At 52.6% G+C, this 20,264-nt stretch overlaps 1 protein-coding gene across 2 annotated transcripts in view; it reads left to right on the top strand.

Annotated features, from left to right (window-relative positions):
- Window positions 1-19,542, top strand: part of RBP1 (retinol binding protein 1) — a 27,104-nt gene extending 7,562 nt beyond the window's left edge. For both annotated transcript variants that reach the window (XM_046653272.1, XM_046653263.1), the window contains exons 3-4: window positions 17,614-17,715; window positions 19,307-19,542. In XM_046653272.1, coding sequence (XP_046509228.1) covers window positions 17,614-17,715; window positions 19,307-19,360 — 156 coding nt within the window. In that variant the 3' untranslated portion in view covers window positions 19,361-19,542. The remainder of the gene's footprint in view (window positions 1-17,613; window positions 17,716-19,306) is intronic.
- Window positions 19,543-20,264: the final 722 nt, after the last annotated feature.

Below are 20,264 nucleotides of genomic sequence, written 5' to 3'. Positions count from 1 at the left end.
AGGAAGTAGCCAAACAGAAAGGGGATGAGAGCAAGGCCAAGGCCAAGGCCAAGAGAACAGCGCTTGGTAAATGCTGTTTCAGACCTGTCCCACCAGGCCCTGGGCTCAGCCCTGTGGACACAGAGGCAGCAGGGCCTCCTGGAGCACCCAGGCCGGTGGAGGAGACAGACATGTCTTCAGACGGGTACAGCCCAGTGTAATGGTGGAAGCTCAGCAGGGCAGGAGCGGGAAGCAGTGGTCATGGAAGGTTCCCCAGGGGAGGTCACAGCTGAGCAGGGCCTTGAAGGACAAGTACGAATTAGGGCAGATGTGGAGAAGGGATAAGAGCATTCCAGACTGGGGGAACCATGTGCACAAAGGCCCAGAGGTCAGAAAAGTCCTGGTTGGGAGGTGGCTCCTGGAGGTGAGAGGTGCAGTCTGCGAAGACTTCAGCGTGGCTGGAGTGCAGAATATGGCCAGGGAAGAGGAGGTGATGAGGACCTGGCAGGGAGCTAGTTGTGGCCCTGACAGGCCACAGGGAGCCCTTGCTGGGAGAGGCACAGTCAGGGTGACATCCCTCCCCAACGGGTCCCGAGGCTCACTGGCTCAGAGATGTCTGCTCCCGCCTCTTCTCCACGGGAACACACACACAGTTCCCAGCCAGAGGTGAAATCGGCCTACGCATGTGTTTCGTTTGGCCTGCACAATGTTTGAAAAATTTCAGACAGTTGCCAATGATAGCCCCAAATTGTAAGATTTCATAGAAAAATTCATATTTCTGGCTGTTCTTACCAAAAAAAAGTCAAGATTGCTGAAAACTCTTGGCTGCCTGTTTTTTCCTGTGCCGTGCAGATCCCCGGGACAGTGTCGCAGTGGCTCCCTTTAGATGGGACGTTCTCCAGTTTCCCGTCACTGTCCCCCGTCCTCCAGAGTCGAGGATCAGTGGCGGTTTGTGTGCGCTGTGGGTCCCTCCCTTAGAGCCCTGGTTCCCAGAGCGGAAAGCAGCTGCAGCATCACAAGAACTTGCTAGAGACACCAATTCTCCGGCCTCACTCCTGGGCTGAACCAGAAACCCTGGGAGCGGACCAGCCATCTGGGTTTCAGGAAGCCGGCCAGGTGGTGTTGATGCAACCAGAGCTTGAGAACCTCTGCTTTGGAGGAAAGAAACATCTTTATGTCTGTGCCTTTATAAAAAGTAGAAAACTATAAAATTAGGTATAGAGGGCCTTGTGCACCGGCCGCCGTAGTCCATCGTCTGGCCCCTATGGCCGTCGCAGTCCATGCCCAGAAGCACCTGAAATGGCCCTGTGGCTGAGGGGTGGAGGGGTTTACATCCGCATAGCCCAGGACCACGCAGCTCACATTTCCAGCCTGCTCTGTTCGGATTTGACGTGACCCACAGGCAGCAGGGCTATCATTCGGGTGGAAATGGTGGGCTTGGTTTTTCTCTACTGCCTTCATCCATTAAGAGGAAATCTCAGGCCCAGTTTAAAACCAGTGTCATTGATGGAATCTAGCAGACAGAGGCTCTGGCAGGGCGGGGGCCTTGAGAAAGGAAGGTGCTCCTCAGCCTCAAACAGTGTCCCCTTCCTGGCCCCAGAATCCCCAGGTAGGGGTTCTTTGTTCCCACCATCCGCTCCCCACAGCAAGAGCAGTTTCTGTGGGAGAAGATGGAGCCTTGGCCAGGAATCACAACCCGGAGCCCGGCTCTGCAGGGTGGAGGGAGGAGGGCCATTTGTCATCCCACCACGGACACCCATCAGGTTTTCCCTGGAGGAGGCGGTTTCATTCACTCGGGAGCCCGGAGCCTCCTCCCAGGCTGGGGCCCCGCCTGCACAGCCAGCTCTGAACTCAGGATGACCCCTTGCGCAGAGCTTGCCTTCCGCTCGCTGGGCTGCCAGCCCTCCGCCCCCACTGTCGGTGGCGGCCTTTGTTTTTATTGTAAAAGGAAGATTCAGATAGCACTGGAGAGAGCCGACTGAGAGGGAAAGGACCCCGCCCCCTCTTGGCCCCATTCCCCCTCCCCAGAGATTAACACTTGCCGCTGACCGTTTCTTTTGGATGTGTCTGGAAATCTTCCTGGAATATGTCTAGCAGCTATCTGCCTATTGATTGAGTGTCGGTGTCTCTAACTGAAGCCTAAAAAAAAGGAAGGAAGGACCCACTCCTCTGCACAGTGGTTTTTCACCAATGATATTTTTTTAGGCATCTTTCCATATCAGAGTTTATAGATTTTCTGAATTCTTTCCTTTTTAACCATCTTGTGTTTCCATTCCTTCCCTCCTTGACTTCCTACTTCCACCCGTCCGTCCATCCATCCATCTGGTTATATGTGGTAATACATAACTTCCACCAAACCACGTTAACACTTTGGTTTAAACTCCTGCCAGTTTTCTGATCCTGTCTTGATTCATTAAAGAGATTTTGGGCTTCTTATTTTAAAACACACAGTGCCAACGGCAGAGTTAACCCCTGCGCTGCAGAGCTGGGAATGCCTCTGGGTTTGGGAGCCTTCTGGGCGCCGCCCCTCCCAGATCAGGCCCCCAGGGCTCGGCTGGGGCCTTTCCAGGATGGAAACACGGAGTCTCTTTCATGTCTTAGCTAAAGTTCTGAAATCGGTGTCAGCAGCGTGCTTTTGAGGATTACTAAAAGAAGAATTAAAGCAACCCGAATAAAATGCACAAAGTAGCTTTCACGAATCCACTGGTTTGTTAGGTTTTGTTTGTTGTTAGGCCGGAACAAAGGAAAATGCCGGGTGCAAATCCTTACTAGGTACCATGCTGCACCAAATGATCTTAGCAACGTCCCCGTTACCTACCTGACAGGGTGACCTTAAGTGACGGGACATGCTGCCTCTGTCTTCACATCTGCAAAACGGGCGTCATGATTGCTGCTCTGCCTGTCTCGCAGGCAAATTCTGAGGACCATAGAGATAGGACAGGGGACAGTGCCTTGGGAGGCCACAATACCGTGTGCAACAAGGGGCCAGGGCCCTTCTGATACCCTAGACTGAGGGCCATGGCGTAGTCACTCATGGTGACCAGGGGTTTAGTGGGGGAGGTCCAGCTGGTTTTCTGACCGACGTCGCTCCCCACCCACCCAAAGAAGCGCTCCTTTTGGTGGAAATTACCCCCACTCACCTGGGGGGTTCAAATCACAGTGCACTGTCTCTCCTGGGATGAGCACCTTAAACCAGGGTGATGGCAGTGTCCCATGGATTGTCACCTGATGGCGCATGTGACACAAGGTGGGCCAGTCACACCCTTTCCTGGGATTTAACTTGGGGACCCTGGGAGAGAGGTGTGTTCTAGTCTCCCTAAGGTTGATAAGCTGGCCTGATGTAAGCTTCCATGCCACCTTCCATGGTGCATGGAGAAATCCAACAGAAGGGAAAAATGAGGCCAGTAGAGAAGTAGAGGCGAGAGAGAGTGCGACATTGGAGGATTGGGAGCTCTGACACTAGTATCATCCGAGACTTTCCAAGCACTTGAGCCGGTATATTTCCTTCCTTTCCCCTTAAGCTATTTGAATCGGTTTCCTGTCACTTGTATCTACAAACATCCTCAGACACTCAGAGTCCGAAGATCATGGCTTAAGAACCACATAAGTAGTTAGATCAGTAGTTCTCAATCTGAAGCACATGCCAGCCCCAGAGTTTCTGATTCAGGAGGTCTGGAGGGGGCCCAAGAACTTGTTTTGCTACCACGTTCCCCAATGATGCTGATGCTGGTGGTTCGAAGACCGTGCTTTTGACACCCACTAAGAAAGTAAAACGAGGAAGTGTGCTGGCCCCTGCCCAGGTTCCTGCGATGTTCTCGTTGTGATTCAATGTAATAAGCCTGTGCTGGGGTCAAGGGGGCCCAGCTCTGGGGACGAATGAGTGCAGTCCAGTCCCTGTGGGTGGAGTCTGCGTGGAGATACCAAACTTGCAGCGGCTCACGATGGTTTGCAACTGAGGGTCCAAATGAGTGACACCAGGAGTGTGCGCAGTTGGACGAGTGTGGGGCGCGACAGGGCGCTTAGGAGCTTTGGCGTTGCGAGGTACCTGGATTTGAATCCTGGGTCTGCCTTCCAGCTTTTTTACGTTGGGGAAGGTGCTCCATCTCTCTGGGCCTCAGTGTCCTCATTTGTAAGAAGGAGCCGAGGTGCTACCACTGGTGGGCTGTTGTAAAAATTCAACGTGGTGATGAATTATTTCAGTTTTCTGTTGCGGTGTGACAAATCACTCCAAAACTTAGTTAGTGCTGCAAAACTCCAAATCTGTAGCAGTTGTTTACTTTATTCACGAATCTGCAGTTTGGCTCAAGGGGATGGCTCGTCCCTGCTGGATGGCACATCAGCAGGGAGCTGAAGGATTCACTTTCTGCTTTCTGGATGGCTCATTCACACGCAGTCCTCTGGCTGCCTGAGCTTCCTCACAACAAGGCGGCTGGGATTCAGGACAGAGAGGGCCACGAAAACAAGGCAGATGTGTGTGACATTTTATGATTTACTCAGCCTCTGAAGTCATTTACCAACAGTTTGGCCCTAATCTGTTGGTTGAAGCAGTCACAAAGGCCCACCCATCTTCAACAGAAGGAGACACAGACTCCACATCTCAGTGGGGATGTGGGAAGGTTCTAGAAGAGCATGTAGGGGGAAAGATACTTTAGAGAAGTTCACAGTGGTATATGCATGAGAAGCTGTGACCACAGTGCCTGGTGTGTGGTGAGTACACAGTGGGAGTTCGAACATTATTCTCTGGCAAGCCTGAAAGTTCTGTCAGGCTTGGGCTCTTGTTTCTGACTAATCTTAGGAGCAGCCGAGCCCAGGAGGACTCCTCGGCTTTGGGAGAAAGTGTGTGGTGCCCCGAGTGAGGCCTCTGCAGGCAGGGTCAGAACTCCACCCCCTGGGCCACCTGCCATCCAAGGCAGGCCCTGCATGGGAGGCTCGCGTGTGGGCCTGACGAGAAAGGGAGAGTCCTGTGGGAAAGCCTGAGAATGTTGGGAGTGGCCCAGGACCTCACCTTCAGCCTGCACCCCCTCCAAAAGTCCCGAGTAGACAGGTCTGAACAGTTCCTGAAACCACTTTCTGGCTGTGAGCTCAGCGTGGGATCGTCCCTTTCACTGGTTCACCATCCCACTCTGAGGTCTTTAGGCCCTCACAGTCAACCCAGACCCCTGGCTCCACGGGGCCTGGAACCCAAAGAGGTGGGTGGGGCTGGAAGCTCCACCATCCTCCCCTGCAGGCATCCAGAAGCCAGGTAAGCTGCTGACTGCCATTGGGGCCCCCTTTCCCCATGGAAGTCTCTGGAAACCAGCCGCTGAGGCTAGGTCCTATTGTTAACATTTCACCTGGGCTCAGGGATTTTTTCATATTTGACTTGGAGTTGATTGAAAACTCCTCTGAGAGCAAGGACTGTGCCTCATTCACAATAGCTTCCTCCCTGGGAAGCATTTTTGTAGCTGTGTCTGTTGTATAAATTGGGTGTGCATGCACACACACCACCCCTTGTCCTCCACAAAGGAACACCGGGTCTCTGTCATGCTACCTAAAATGCCACCATTAGAGCGCATGTATTTCAATTAAATAGCCAAAGACTTCTCCAGATGTTTCCTCTAAATGCAAATGCCTTGTAGTGCCAGCTGTCTTTAATAGGGGGATGTTAATAAGTCAGCCCTCCATCCCTTCCCTCCTTCCTTCCCCCCCAGCCTGCCCCCCGCAACCTCCTTTCCTGACTTGAGGGTCCCGGGACAGCATAGGAGTGCTCTGGAGAAGAAGAGAATAAACAAGACAGGTATGGAGGGCGTGAAAGGAGGACGGGGGAGAACCCAGGCTGCAAAACCCACCTTTGCCAGCCTCACTGCAGAACTGGTCCTGTGCTCAGAAAATGAGGGGGAAAAAATTCTTTCTGATGATATGCAATGAATCAGAAAAATCATCATTCTCTTTGACTCAAAGATCCCACTTAAGGAATTATATTCCAGGAAAATCACTCAAAAGGAAAAAAAATCTCTCTCTTTGTTCAGAGGTATTTGTCGCTGTGTGGTCATAATCCTCAACAACCCACCTGATCATGGCCACCATGTGAGCTGCTCTGTGGCAGGCTCTGCCCTAGCACTTTCTGAATACCATGCAATCCTCCAACAGCCCCAGAAGGGAGGTGCTACTCTCCCATTTTACAGACAGGGACCGAGGGTCCTGCCCGGGGCCGCGCTGCTGGGTAACTGTAGCCCTGGGATTCGACTTCACATCTCTCTGACTCCTGGCTGTGTGTGGTTTACAGAACAGGCTGCCTCCTGCTGGTGCTCCCAAATGCCCAACAACCACAGATGGTTAGAGTGACTGGCTTTTTAATTCCCTGCACCACTACGTGGCTGTGTAAATGATCGCTGTGAAGATAGATGAAAAGTGTTTGTGGCCAGTCAGTCAACAAGTGTCGTAGATTCTGCTGCTTTGCATCTCTTTCCCTTTTCCCATTCCCATATCTCTTGCCTGTAATAATAGTAACAATAATAATAGCAATGAACGTCTCGAGCTCACTGTGTGCCAGGCTCAGTGCTTTCCAGGGTTATTTCATTTAATTACTGCAGTATCTTCACATTGATCTCCCTCCCACCATCCTCAATACTTCAGCCCATCCTTCACGTTCTCAAAGGGGAATCTGATCATGCTGCTCCCCAGCTCAAAACCCTCAGAGGCTCCCCAGTGCTGATGGGCAAAGGCTGGATGTCACTGGGGCTCTTCGGGACATGGTGGCACCTGCCTCTCCAGCCCCGTCCCCAACCTCACACCTTATGCTTGGCCCCATCCCACCATTTGCAGGTGCCTCCACTTGCCAGCCTCTGTTGCATCTCTCTGTGCACTTCCCTGGGATGATTCCCCTGCCGCCTCCGTCTGGGAGGATAATTCCCCATTGGTTAAGATCAACCTGGGCTTAACTGCTCCACTGATCTTGTCCTGACTCCCCATCCCATCTCATTCTCTCCATTTGCCTCACTCTCCCTCTCTACAGATGGTGTCCCTCTCTAGGGCGCCTGTGACACTTGTTAATGCATTTGAGATTCTAGAAATTGGGGCCCACACCTTTGTATCTCCAGTGCCTAGCACAGTGGGCTCCAATGTGTTTGTCAAATGAGTGATAAGTAAAACTAGCAGAACCTCAAACAGTAGAAATGGTAGTCATTGATCAGATCAGCACAAGATCCACTTGCCATTTAATAATAGCTGATGTCTACTGGGCATTTCCCATGTGCTAGGAATTCTAAACACTTTCCATGTATTAATTCTTCTAATCCTCACAATTCTATGATGAAGACGCCAACGTTCTTCCTATATTATAGATGAAGGAAATGAAAGAACAGATGTCACTTGTCCGATCAGGTAGCTGGTAGAGCCGGGATTTAGATGCTGGTGGTCTGACTCCATAGTGTTAGCAGAGAGAGATGGAAATGGGGTGTCCCCTGAGGAGGTAGTGGCGTCATGGGATGGAATCGGCAGGTGCAGGGGTGTGAGGTCTGGTTTGCGTCTCATTCTCCTTAACGGTGGAGGCTGGGCTGCTGTCCGAGAACCGCAGCCTCAAGGCCTGCGGGCAGCCGTTCCTGGCCCTCCTTGACGCTCTCACTTGTCCACAGCCCGGCTCCCTCTGAGGCAGGTCCTGGCAGCTGGCTGAGTCAGAACCGGTTCAGCTCTGGGGCCAGACCGTCGTCTTGGAATCCCATCTCTGCCACTTAAACACTGGGTGGCCTTAGCAAGTTGCTTACCTCTCTGTGCCTTGTCTGTGAAATGGGTTAATTCTAAAGCAAGGGATACCTACTTCATGGTGAGGATTAGATGCAGGAAAGCCTGCAGTCAACTGCTCCCTCAGTGTGAGCTGTTATTATTACTTCTCTCGCCTTATAAACTGTGTCCTCTAGAAGACAAATTCTCGGGGTGGTGACATGTGTGAAGGGACACCTGGCCATCAGGGTTATGAGAGCAGAGGCTGGCCTGACAGAGCACATGTCTTTCCACTTCTGCAGAGAGCAGACTGGGCAAGGCCAAGGGCAGAGGGGCATTACTGCTTGTGGAGTAGTTCACGTGTCCAGCACTGAAATAGGTCCTTGCATCCCCAAGTTTCATTTCATCCCAGTGGCTGTTTTGTGGCAGGACTCATTAACCCCATCTTGCTGATAAAGAAATGGAGGCTCAGAAGGAGTAACCTGCTCCGGGTCACCCAGCTAGAAGGAGGTGGAGATGGATCGGAGCTCAGGCCTGCCTCCATCCAAGGCTGTCATCGGGTCCCTCTTGAGCGCCCCACTCAGGCAGGCATACTGCTGTCAGGGGCTGGGCCAGCCTGCCAGGTGCTGTTCAGTGGCAACGGCATCCATGGCAGCAAGTTGTTCATGTGGTAACAGTGGGCAGGCAGGCCGTGGGTTCAGAGTCGGGGGGAAGGGAGTATAAACCATGACTCATACTGTTCCTGGGTCTGGTGCTGGGCATGATGACTAAGTGCTCCAGGCCTCCAAAGCTTGGGGCTTTGTCACTCCAGTGTCTAACCCGTTTCTATAAGGCTGATCTATGGAAGAATAAGCAGATACTTTGCCTGGATATTTTGTCTAAGGGTGGCAGTGTTCATTGGCTGAAAAATTATGAGTACCCTAGAATGCTTTCCACCATTCATTCATTCATTCGACAAATAGTAATGTGCATTTCCTTTGCTGTAGATCATAAGGTGGGGGCTGGTATCCTGCGGTGAATAAAAGGATTCCAGACCCCAAGGAGCTGTTGGTCAAGAGATTCTGACCTGCTCACGCTTCCCTGGTTACTGAGCCAGCATCTCTTATCTTCTGGGAACTGTTTGTTTCTGTTCTCCTTGAAAGATGAAAAATAGAGTCCAGAGGCTCCATGGACATGATGAGGCCTTGGTGGGCTCTGGCCTTGAGAGCTCCTCTGAGCCTCTCTGGCAGGATGTTCCCTCCTGTTGCACCCGCTCTGGGGGTGGACCTGACAGTAGGCTGATTTCTTGCACTGGCCCGAGTAGCAGAGCCAGCTCTTCTGCCAGAGAAGCAGGCATCTGGATTTTCCTTGCACCAGCTTTGGCTGGTTGGAGCCACGAAGATGTCAAGTGAGGAGGAAGAGAGGCTGTGAGCGATCTCCCCAGTAAATTCTGGGGTTGGAGGTACAGGATCTGGCTCCATGGGGAGGGTCATGCCAGGAGAGTCCAGCCAGGCAAAGCCCATTTAGAAGCCTCGCTCAGGCAGCCCCTGGCCTCCCGGCTTCTGTCCAGGTTGTTCCTTCTGCGTGGATTCCTTTGTTCCTCTTTTCCAATTTTGACTTCTTAACCTAACTCTCAGGGTGTTTTTTGGTGTCAGTTCCAGCATTACTTTCAGTATTGCCTCCTCCAGGAAGCCTTCCCTGGTGGACCTCTGTGCCCACTTCAGAGGCCGATGAGGTGCCTTCCCAATTCCGTAATCACCACCCCTGCCTCTTCCCAGCACTGCCGTTCTGCTGGAATTCTCTGGCTCTTTGTCCAGTCGTCTGTGGGCTCCTGAGAGGCAGGGTCCTTACCTTACCTGCCTGGATTTCCAGCACGAGGCTGGTGTGCAGGTGTGGAGCCCACAGTTGCTGAATCCTATTTCCTTGCACAGAACCGTGCTGCACAATCCTGCTGCTCGGTCAAGGGTCAGTTTAGATTAGGGAACTGTGGGCACAGTAGCCAAGAGCATGGGCTCCAGAGTCAAATCTCATCTCCCCACTTGATGGCTAAGCGACCTTAAAGCCTCAGTCTCCACGTCTGTAAATGGGGAGAAGCGAATGCTCCAGGAGGTATAAGGAATCAACCTATATGAGCCCTACCTTATTAGTACCCTGCCTGGCACATAGTGGTTACTCAATACATGTTGTTAGGGTGATGATGGTGACAACGGTAATGACATGATGCTGTTACTTCCACCAGGAAGCCTTCCCTGACTGCCAGGCTGGGCTGGGTGCCCATCACACATCCCAGCACCAAACAAGGCTCATGTTGATGCCAGTTTACATGTCTGCCTTCCCTCCAGGCTGAGCTGCTCCATGGCAGAGCTTGGGTCCAGCCCGGTCCTATGGCCACCCTTGGTACTGGGCCCTACAATGACTGAGTGCTGTTCCACAGGGGCCCCATGACCTCCAGGCCCATCTCCCTCCTCCCCATCCAGAACCTTGGCTTCTTGGGGCCTTGAGCTCTCTGACAGTTTCTTGTTTTAAAATTGATCTTGGGCGCTTGCTGGAATGTTTAAGGAATTTAAAACATGACATGTCAAGACTAGTCTTAACATTTTATCATTTGTTTGTTCTAAGAAGCATGTTACCGTTTGCTGTCAGCTTCTTCATGGGATTAGAACTGCATTCTTTAGCCCCCTGAAGGCCATGTGGCTTTCCTGGTCTAGAGTAGTTGCTTCTAATATCTTTTACGTCTCTAATTACTCATTCGCGTTTTAAGCCCTTAATAATTTAGTGTTAGTCTGCTTTACAGTGAATTGCCTTCCCCCCACCCCCCACCCCCAAATGTGCTGATTTTAGATAATTGCCAGTGCCTAGGAACGGATCAGAAGGAGAGGAGTGAGTGCATCTGCTCGTCCAGCCTGGCCTCATGGGCACCCAGTGGATATCTCAGCCAGAAAGAACTCGGTTCAAGCAATGGCTCAACCCCCAACCTGTAGGTGGCTCGGGCTGGTTACTTAACTAAGCCTAATTTTTATCAGCTCTAAAGCTTGAAGGTCAAGTGAAAAATTATGGAAGCTCCGAGCACCGGCCCTGGCACTTGGCAGGTTCTCTGCTCCCTTCCCTGCCCCTCTCATCCGCCTGCTTATCACACAGGCACCAGAGGCTGAGAGGTTTCTTACTGTCCTAGGAACCCACGAAGGGTGAAGCACACTCCAAAATCCAGCTCCGGGAGGGATGGCCAGTGTGCGTCTTTTAGTGATTCACGTCATGTATAGAGAGGATCTAGTCACGGTCTGGTTTTTCAGTCTTCCCCCCAAATTTAAAGAGCCATGGGCTTTGGGTCAGACCTGGACCAGTCCTTTTCTGCCTTTTCAGACAGAATCACCACAGACAAGGCCTCCCCTGTTACGGCCTGGCTCTGGAGCCACAGAGACAATGAGGTTCAGTGCCAGCCCTCTGGGAGGTGGGTCCATAAGCAGGGGGCCTCCCCTGGGTGGGCGAGCCTGGAGGGACCAGTGAGCCATCAGCCCCCCTCCTCTTTGAAGTGGGTGTTTTGGGTATTGGGGAGCTTTAACGAATGTCGCAAATTCTTGGCAGCCAAGTTGAATCCCCCTATTTCTGGTTCATGCCAGGTCACTGCCAAGAGATGAGTCCATTTAGTGGGAATGATCTGTCACTCCCAGAACAGGTCACCTGCACAGGGCAAGGGGGCCTCAAGACTGCCCTGGGATGTGCTTCCTCAGGCTGCCTGCGGGAGCCAGGTTTTCTGTGTCATTGGTCCCATGCAGCAGTGCCAGCTGGGGTTTCTGAGTGGTCAGGGGAGCTGGATAATGGCTTTTGCAGTGACAGTCCCTTGTCAGGGTAATGCACAGCTGTCTTCATTCATCTGTTGGTGCACGTCTTTCTGGGAAAGCTGCTGACGAGGGCAATGTGCTGGAGGTTTTTAATAGAAAAGTTAGACTGGCTTTGCTGTACACCCAGCTGCCCTGGGCTCCGACCTGTTTGCAACTTTCAGGTGGCCTCTGCAGTGAGAATTACTGTTAGGAGGGGTGGGGAAGGTGGCCTCGTTCTTGGATTTGTCTGGGCTTCATTTCCAGGGTAGCGTCCCAGAGCCCAGGGTGGAGTGGAGGCAGGGTGGGGGTGGGGGTGGGGCCCATCCCTGTGGTTGGTACCCCTCCAGGCAGCTGCCTTCCCATGCCGCTTGAAAAGCATGGGACCGTCCTCTTGCCTGAAATTCCCCGTGAGACCTGATTAAATGGATTGAGCAGTGGCAAGTGTCCAGGCTGGGAAACTGGATTGAATGACTTCTTAAAGACCCTTCCAAACCTGGCCTTCAGAGGGCAAGGAATCCTTGTCCCAGACTTCACTGCTCCTCGTCCAGCCAAGGTAGCTGGCCGTGTACCGCCGAGGGGTCACAGAATGAGTTCTTGGGTCCTGGGGAAGGTTGTTATCAGAAGTTGCGTTTTGTGGCACAAGAAAACAAGTGGCGTTGCTTGTTACGCCATTCCCTTTCCAACATGACTTCTTTCCTTTTTCCCTCTCATTTGTTTTCAGGTGACAGACCTCCTTCCCGACTCCCCACCCCGCTTTTCTATTCTTAGGACAAATCTGATCCTCTGGGAAGTGGCTGGTCTATTCCCACAGGATACAAAGCTTAAAAAGAAAAAGCCACACCCACTGAGAGTGAACATGGTGTGGCAAAGTGGGAGGACTATGTCGCATTTTTGAAGCCGTCACAGCTCTCAGTGGGGAGTCTCCAAATGCATCTTCTGATTAAGCAAAGACTAATTCCGTTTTAGGGGCAGTGGACATCGCAGTATCCCCGGGCCCCCGGCTCAGCAGCTGGGCCCTGCGTGGACTCCTGGAAGGAAAGGAGCTTCTGAAACGTTTAGCCATGATGAATAGCGAGTCTGTCACTTCTTCACAAATCTCCAACTTAAAAAAAAAGACTTCAGTTATTGTTCCATCTCGACAAACAAATCCCGTCCATATCTAAGCTCTGGACATCACGGTCCCCGTTAGCTAGTGCCGTGTGTGCCAGCCTCGTGCATTTTGTGTACGTTTTCTCTCGTCCTCAGCACAACCTGGTAAAGTGGGACTTGGGTTATCCAATGCCACATAGCAAACCACCCCACAGTTCAGTAACTTAACACCTTTATTCTCATGATTCTGTGGGTCGATTGGGCAGTGCTCCGTGCCATGTGGCTGCCTTCAGCTGAAGGCTGGGGTGGGGGCCTCAGGTCTCTGGTGGTACCCTCTCTCTCCTCCTCCGGGGCTTCTCCATGCGGCCTTTCTCTCCGGTAGGACAGCCTGACTTCCTTAAAGCGCAGCAGCTGTGTTCCAGGAGGGGCGGGTTCCCAGAGGACAAGCACCCAGCGGACAAGTACTTATGAAGGCACTGCTTGTGTCATGCTTGCTAATGTTCCATTCGCCAAAGCAAGTCACACAGCTTTGTGGATATCACAGGGTGTGAATATCATGTGATCCATAGGGGGCCACCAGTGGATCAGTCTGCCACCGTAGGTACCATTAATCCCTCTGTTGTAGGTGAGGGCACGGAGGCTCAGGAAGGTTGATCCCGTTGCCCAAAGTAATTCGCATGGCTGGGGACAGAGGGTCCAGCGGGGAACATGTTCTTAGCTGACACTACTGGGTCAGCCTGATACAGGTGGAGGGTGTACAGTGGGATGGGGGAGGTACCAGGAGCCCAGTGCAAATGACAGCTTCCAGAGCCCTTTAACCCAGAGGACAGTCTGGGAGATTCCCTGGCCCACCTACTGGGTGCTCTCCCTGATGGCTCCCCCAGCAGGTCAGAGCTATGGGGCTGTGTGAGGGCACAGGCGGTACTGGGAAGCATTGAGAACGTGCTCCAGGCCACAGTCCCAGTTTTCAGTCTGGCGTTGTGGCCCCATCTGCCTCCCAGCCGTGTTCCTCCCTCTCCTTAACTCCTGGATGGCTTCTACAGCACTGGCTGGCTTGTCCTTATTCACTGTTTGGAAAGCCTTCCCACTTCAGAAAACTAGCTTATGGGGCTGGCCCAGTGGCGTGGTGAATTTCGGGTGCTCTACTTCAGCGGCCCGGAGTTCATGGGTTCAGATCCCCAGCACAGACCTAGCACCACTCATGAAGCCATCAAGCCACACTGTGGAGGCAACCCACATAAAACAGAGGAAGACTGGCACAGATGTTAGCTCAGCAACAATCTTCCTCACAAAAAAAAAAAGAAAGAAAACTAGCTTATGCTTCCTAGGAGAATGAGGTGCCCTCCTTGGCACAGCAGCCCCGTGCTTCCCCTAATCCCAGCACCTACCACATGGGCTGTAACCGCCTGGCATTTCTCTCTCTCCCTTCTCTGCGGTGGTCTCTTTAGGGCAGTGGCCTTTAGGACACATCTCTGGCTTTCAGCACCCACACCCAGCAATGGTTGGACTGAACTGAAAGGTCTTCCTCCTGGGAGCTGCTCAGTATTAGCACAATGCCCATGTTTTTTCTGCAGGCCCCAAAGACTTCAGCAGACATCTGCTGGGTGCCCTGCCCTGGCCTGGGAAACAAGGGGGCACTGAGTCATGCAAGGCCCATATTCCAACCCAAGTTCTTTCCCTCATAAGCTGGGGGACACTGAGAAAGTCACTTAACCTCTCTGAGCTCAGCCTCCCCTTTGTATTCAGTACAGACAAGAATGGTCTCTTCTTTCCAACTCACCCTGGGTCAGAGTCAGCAGGAACTGAGGGTGAGAAAGTGCCTCCTTTGGGAACTGACACAGCTTTTGTGTGTTGGGGATCCTTCTTTTTAAGGGGTCCTATTTGTAGGGCTCTAAGAAAGGCTTCTGTTCCCTGTATCCCTGGACCTATCGTGAGGCTGAAATTCTGCCGTCGGTCATTCCTTTGATAAGGTATTTTTATTATTTATATCCAAACGGTCCCTCTTAAGAGATGCCAGGTGATCTGGAAAGGCTAACATGTTATCCCAGGAGCAAAGCCTGCTGTGCCACCAGTGACCATCTCTTCCCCGCTCGCTCTCTGATGCAGGTGCTGAAGGTAGACAGGTGTGAGCTTTGTGGAGCTCGAGTTGCCAAGACTTATCCAAAACCTTCCAAACCTGCACACTTTTAGCGCCACAGTTCTTCGTCTGGAAATGTATTCGAAGGAAACGATGTGTTCACAACTGTGTGTGCAAGGAAGTCTTATTTATAGTAGCACAGAATTATAAATAACCCGAATGTCCAAGAATTGGTAATGGGCTTAATAATGGCATGTATGTGCAGTGAACTGCTCCCAGGCCCGGCTTCAGAGGCCTCTGCCCAGCACAGTTGCACAGAGGCCCCACACTCAGAAGGGCCCCTCGCTTGGTTCAATGCTCTGCTGTCACCATCTTCAAAGTCTTAATCATTTTTTTCAAAGGAGCCCCTCATTTTTATTTTGTGCTGCATCCCACAAATTATATAGCCATTTCCTGAATATGACATGACAATTAAAATAACGTTTATGGAGAACATTTGTTGAAGGGGAAAAATGTTTCTATTAAATGAAGAAACTAGGCTACAAATCCATAAATGATGAAATTCTAATTTTTTGAAAACATATATATGTATTAATAGAAAAAAAGGTGAGAGAGAAATCCATCAAAATTTTAGAGGAATTATCTCTGAAGGAGCAAGATTACAGGCGTTCTTTTTATTACTCTGTTCTTCCTTGAGCAGTTCTCGTATCTTCCAGCACAGAGGGTATGAATGTGCTCTTTGACTGATCTTTCTGGTCGAGGCAGAAGTGCGTGCGTTGTAACTGAGAACAGCGATTGTCTCTCGGCCTCTGATTGAGGCTGGCTGGAGCCCTTGGCATGCAGGGTAAACTTCTGGATAAACACGCAGAGAAGTTCAGTTGATGAGGAGGCCAAGTGTTCTTACGAGCTCCTTGACGTCGAGGGCTGTCTGAGTCCCCAGTCTGCACTCCCCGTCACAGGCCTGGCGTGGACAAGGCATCCAGTGAATGGCTTGAGGTCTTTAGGGGTCTTTACCTGTGACACTTTGTCAGATGTGAACTTCATTATGTTCTGGCTTCAAGGTGGGACCTCCTCTCTGGTTTGGGGCTGGATGGGTGCCCTGAGTGATCTCTGGACCAGGGAGAGGAGCTGCCCCACCCCAAGTCCCCTGGTGCCCCCTCTCCCTCTGGGAGCAGGCTCCAGGAGAAGAGATCAGATTTATTCCTGTGCAAAGCTGGGGAAATGCAGCTGGCTCCACCTGTCCCCCTTGTGCATGGATCTCATTGCAGGCTTCATCCCAAGAGGAGAGGGCAGTAGTGCTCAGCAAGCCCAAGAGGAGACTGGGAGTGGGGGAGGGAAGGGGGAGGTGGTCCTCCTGTAGGGAGTGACCCCACTCACTCCACACCCATTTCCCGGATTTCTCCTTCTCTCCTGAATCTTGATCAGCCTGTTGCTGACTGTCCTGACTCTGAGCCAGGTGTGGCCAGGAACACGGCAGTGCTAGAACCTCACCTCTGTAAAGCCAGGGCCTCTGAGTTAATGTCCCCCGACCCCCTCCTATGACAGATGGAAACACTGGGCCCCAGAGAGGGGATGGACTTGCTCAGAGCCACACAGGAACTACGGGCAAACAGGGCAAACAGAGTTCTAATCGCTACAGTGGGGAGGCAGGGCTCACAATTTGCCCCATGCGGAAAGGCTGTTAGAGGGAGCTGGGTAGCTGCAAGGATGGGAGAAGCTCCCTGCACCTGCACACAGGTCCCAGTCCAGACCGTGGCTCCTGGACTGTCTCGCCTCTAAGTTCCCACACGTTGAGCCTGTGTTTCTGGGTGGGCCCTTCTGCTCCAATGAGACTGAAATCTCCCGAGGGCATGGGCGGGGCCTCCTCCAGCTGTCTGTCTGGCCTTCAGTGCACCCAGCACCTGGCGGGGCACCCCGTACTTAGGGAGGATGTGAGGGCTCAAAGGTAGGGGCGGGGCTGGGGCCAGCAAGGCAGCGGGAGCTTCCTCTTCTTTCCCCCACGTTTCCCTGGAACCCACCGAGGAGCGTCCTGAGCACGCCCTTGGTGGCCTGTCTCTGTGCCTTCGTCTCCTGGTAGCCAGCCGAGAACCCCTCTCCCCCAGCGCCTCCTTTCCTCGGCTTCAGCTCCATTCTCCTGTCCTTCAAGGCCAGGCCCTGGTGCCTCCTCTTCTCAGAACTTCCCCTTCCCTGACTGTCATCTGGGCCCCCACAGCCCCTGGTCTGTAACTCTGGTGACCCTGGGCGCCTAAGGAAGCAGTGCAGTCCACTGGGGAGGGGGACTTCGGTCCCCACAGATCTGTGTTCTGACCTGGCACTGCCATTGACCACCTGGGTGAACTTGGCAAGGCCCTCATCCCGCCCTGTAAGACGGAGATGCTAATCCGTGCTCCACAAGGACGGTGGCAAGCATTTAGAGAGGGCACAGAGAGTGCCTGAGGAGCGGCCATTTGTACCTACATTCGGTTATTTACAGCTAAGGTTGTTCTGCGTGAGAGGAAAAGCTCTTTGAGGGCAGGGGTGGGGTCTCTTTGGTGACCCAAGACCTCGAAAAAGTTGAAACAACGAATGCATAGGTGAATGAATGAAATGTCTGGGGATGGGCAGGGTACTCTGAGAAGTCTGCGTCTCACCAGCAAGATGAGGGACAGCAGCCCTCACCCCACCCCCGCCTGGGGTGTGCTCTGCCAGCAAGAGCCCCTGCCCTCCCCAGCCCCATTCCCCACCCTTGCACGGACAGCCCCACCCCAATGACATTTTCTCTCCTAATTACCCCTTTAAATGAAATGAAGATTTCCTTAAATTTTAAACCTGATTTGCATTCTTTGATGAGAGCATGTGATGGACAGGGGGTCTTATTTCCTATGATGAAATTGACTTGAGCACACTCTGGATTATCAAGGTTGGGGCGGCCCCTCCCCCAGCTCCCAAGGGCTGCTTGCTCAAGATTGACAACTGTGGTTTTTTGCTTGGCAGACCACGGTGAGCTGGGATGGGGACAAGCTGGAATGTGTGCAGAAGGGCGAGAAGGAGGGACGTGGCTGGACCCAGTGGATTGAAGGTGATGAGCTGCACCTGGTAGGTTCTTGGGGCAGGGGGCTGGGGAGGGCAGGCCAGGCTGCACCCCAGAGGCCCTGGTCACTGTCCAGGTCCTGATGGACCTTGGAAAAATGCCTCATGGCTGGGCCTTCGTTCTGCTCTGAAGCTTCTCTTCCAAAGGCCTGCAGATGACACTTGAATGACTTTAAAAATTGAGCAATGTGTTTTCAAGGTCTAGGCTGACCCAATTGTCCAGTCAGAGGGAGGAGGTGAGGGGATGCGTCTGCTAAACGTCAGACATGGAGCAAAGCCCTTTGGCCTTCCATATCACTGTCTGTTCTCTCAGCAGCCCTCCAGGCCAAGTACTGTTGTAGTCCCTGTTTTGGAGATGAGAACGTAGACGCTCACATCCAAGTTACACGGCTAGAAAGTGGCAGAATTAAAATTTGCTCCCAAGTGATGTCTATTTTCACCATGCCTAATTGTGACAGGCCAGAACCAAGGAGAATTCTCTAAGACATGATCTCAATAGTCTAGGTTGGGGGAGGAGAAGCCTTTCTCAGTTCAGCTGTGGGCCATCTTCACCCTGTCCTTGGGCCTGGGACCTCTAGTCAAAGCCATTTCTACTCCATCCATTGTCTGGGAAAGCACACACAAATCCAGAGTAGGGGCCTTAGTCCTGGAGGGCCAGAATAACACGTGTCCTCTGAGAAGAGACATCCCACCACTCCTCCTGCCCCTTGGAACTCCCCAACTACCTTCCTTCCTAGAAAGGAGCCTGGTCCAGGAGACCTGGGTGCTAGTCCTGGCTCCCTGAGTGCCTCCCTTCCCTTAGCCTCATCTGCAAAATGCCGTCCTACCACATGGGGCTTCCGCAGAGATCGGGACTGCGGGATGCCGGGAAGAGGTGCCAGGGCCTTATTTTCAGAGGCAGCTTAGGCTGCCGCGGAGAGCCTGGGCTGCAGCGCCTGACCTTGAGCCAGTCTCCCCTGGGCCTCTATTTCCTCAGCTGCAGAGCGTGAGGGTAAATGATGTGATCTCCATTGGCCCTTTCAGCTCAATAGTTCTGTGGCTCTAGGCCAGAGGCTGCAAACTGGGAACACCAGGCCTCTTTCATTTGGCTGTCAATGGGCTTCAAACTTCTTCAGCCAACAACTTAAAAATTAGGAGATGTCACATAAATATTCAGATTTCCAGCCTCCTTCAAAGAAAAAAAAAAAATCTTGGCAGACGACAACACTGTGCTGTTGCTCCCCTTGGTGACACTCAGCAGGAGCTGGCCTGCTGGCAGCGCACGGGCTCCCCCAGCTGCAGTTTAGTGTTACCTGGGGGCTTTTAATCACAGCCATCCCGGTACTGCACCCACTGAGATACTGATGGAACTGGTCTAGCGGGGACCCAGGCGTTTGTCAAACTCCCCAGGTAAGTCCACTGTGCAGCTGAAACTTGTAAAACAAGCTGTGAAGCCTGGAACCAGCGCCCTGGTTTGCAACCCTGGTCTGCATGACCTGTTGAGCCCTTTGGGGAAAAATAGCAGCCCCCGAGTATTTTCAAAGTTTCTGTCCCTAGATGCGCGGGCCCCAGGTGTGGCCGTGCCCTGGCCGGTGACAGGCACCTGCTTCTGTTTTAGGAGATGAGGGTGCAGGGAGTGGTCTGCAAGCAAGTGTTCAAGAAGGTGCACTGAAGCGGAGCAGACCTTGGCCACGAGGAGCAGTGGCCTGGACGTGGGGCCGGGTGCCCTCTCCCCTCTCTGCACAGCGTGGGGCGGAAATGCCCAGGCCACTGCCAGCAGGGTCTGTCTCTTGGCTTTGTCTCTTCTCCTCTTCTTAAAACAAAACCGTCCCAATAAAAGTGATCTCTGCTCAAGACGTCTGTTTTGGAGAAGCTTCAAAACCCCACCGTCTCCCCTTTTCTCTGGGGCTTCTGAAGCCACGTCACCTGATGCCACCTCTGGGCGGAAGGTGGAAATCCAGCCGCATGCCTGCAGATTTGGGCCTGATATTGCACCTGTGCGGTCGTTCCCCAGGGGCACAGGCTTGGGGCCAGGGTGTGTGACCTGGCATTCAGTCTTCTGTGTATTACGTACCTACCACCTTACACATCCCATCAGGGCCAGAGTGTTGTGAGTGCCACAGACACAGGAGAAGGTGGCCTCCACCCTGGGAACTTGGAGCCTAGTTAGGGAGGTCCACCCAACAGAGATCTCTAACTGTACACACAGGAGATGGTCTCAAAATTATTTCCGAATGAAATGGAACTGGATGGAATTGTAAGCCCAAAGCTAGAATGAGGTGAACCCTCACCAAGGGCAGTTACCAATTGGGTTTGAGTTCAGAAGTGTCATGAACACATGCTTCACCACCCCAAAACCATCCCCATCTCATCCGTGGGCTGATGAAATGCCTGCCTTTTCACTGTTGCGGATGAGGCATAACTTGCAAATCCCCCTGGAAGAGGAAAGCAGCCTCACGCTCACACTGAAGTGTAAATGATTGCTAGCTGTGTCTTTGCATAAAGAAAGACAGGGTAACTGAAGGGTGAAGAAGGAGGTGGGAGACCATGGAAAGAGAGGACTCCATTGGGGAACC

This window comes from Equus quagga, chromosome 1, assembly GCF_021613505.1.
Source record: "Equus quagga isolate Etosha38 chromosome 1, UCLA_HA_Equagga_1.0, whole genome shotgun sequence".
NCBI lineage: Eukaryota > Metazoa > Chordata > Mammalia > Perissodactyla > Equidae > Equus > Equus quagga.
Note: the sequence above shows the minus strand (reverse complement) of the source record. Positions and strands in the feature narration are given on the sequence as shown.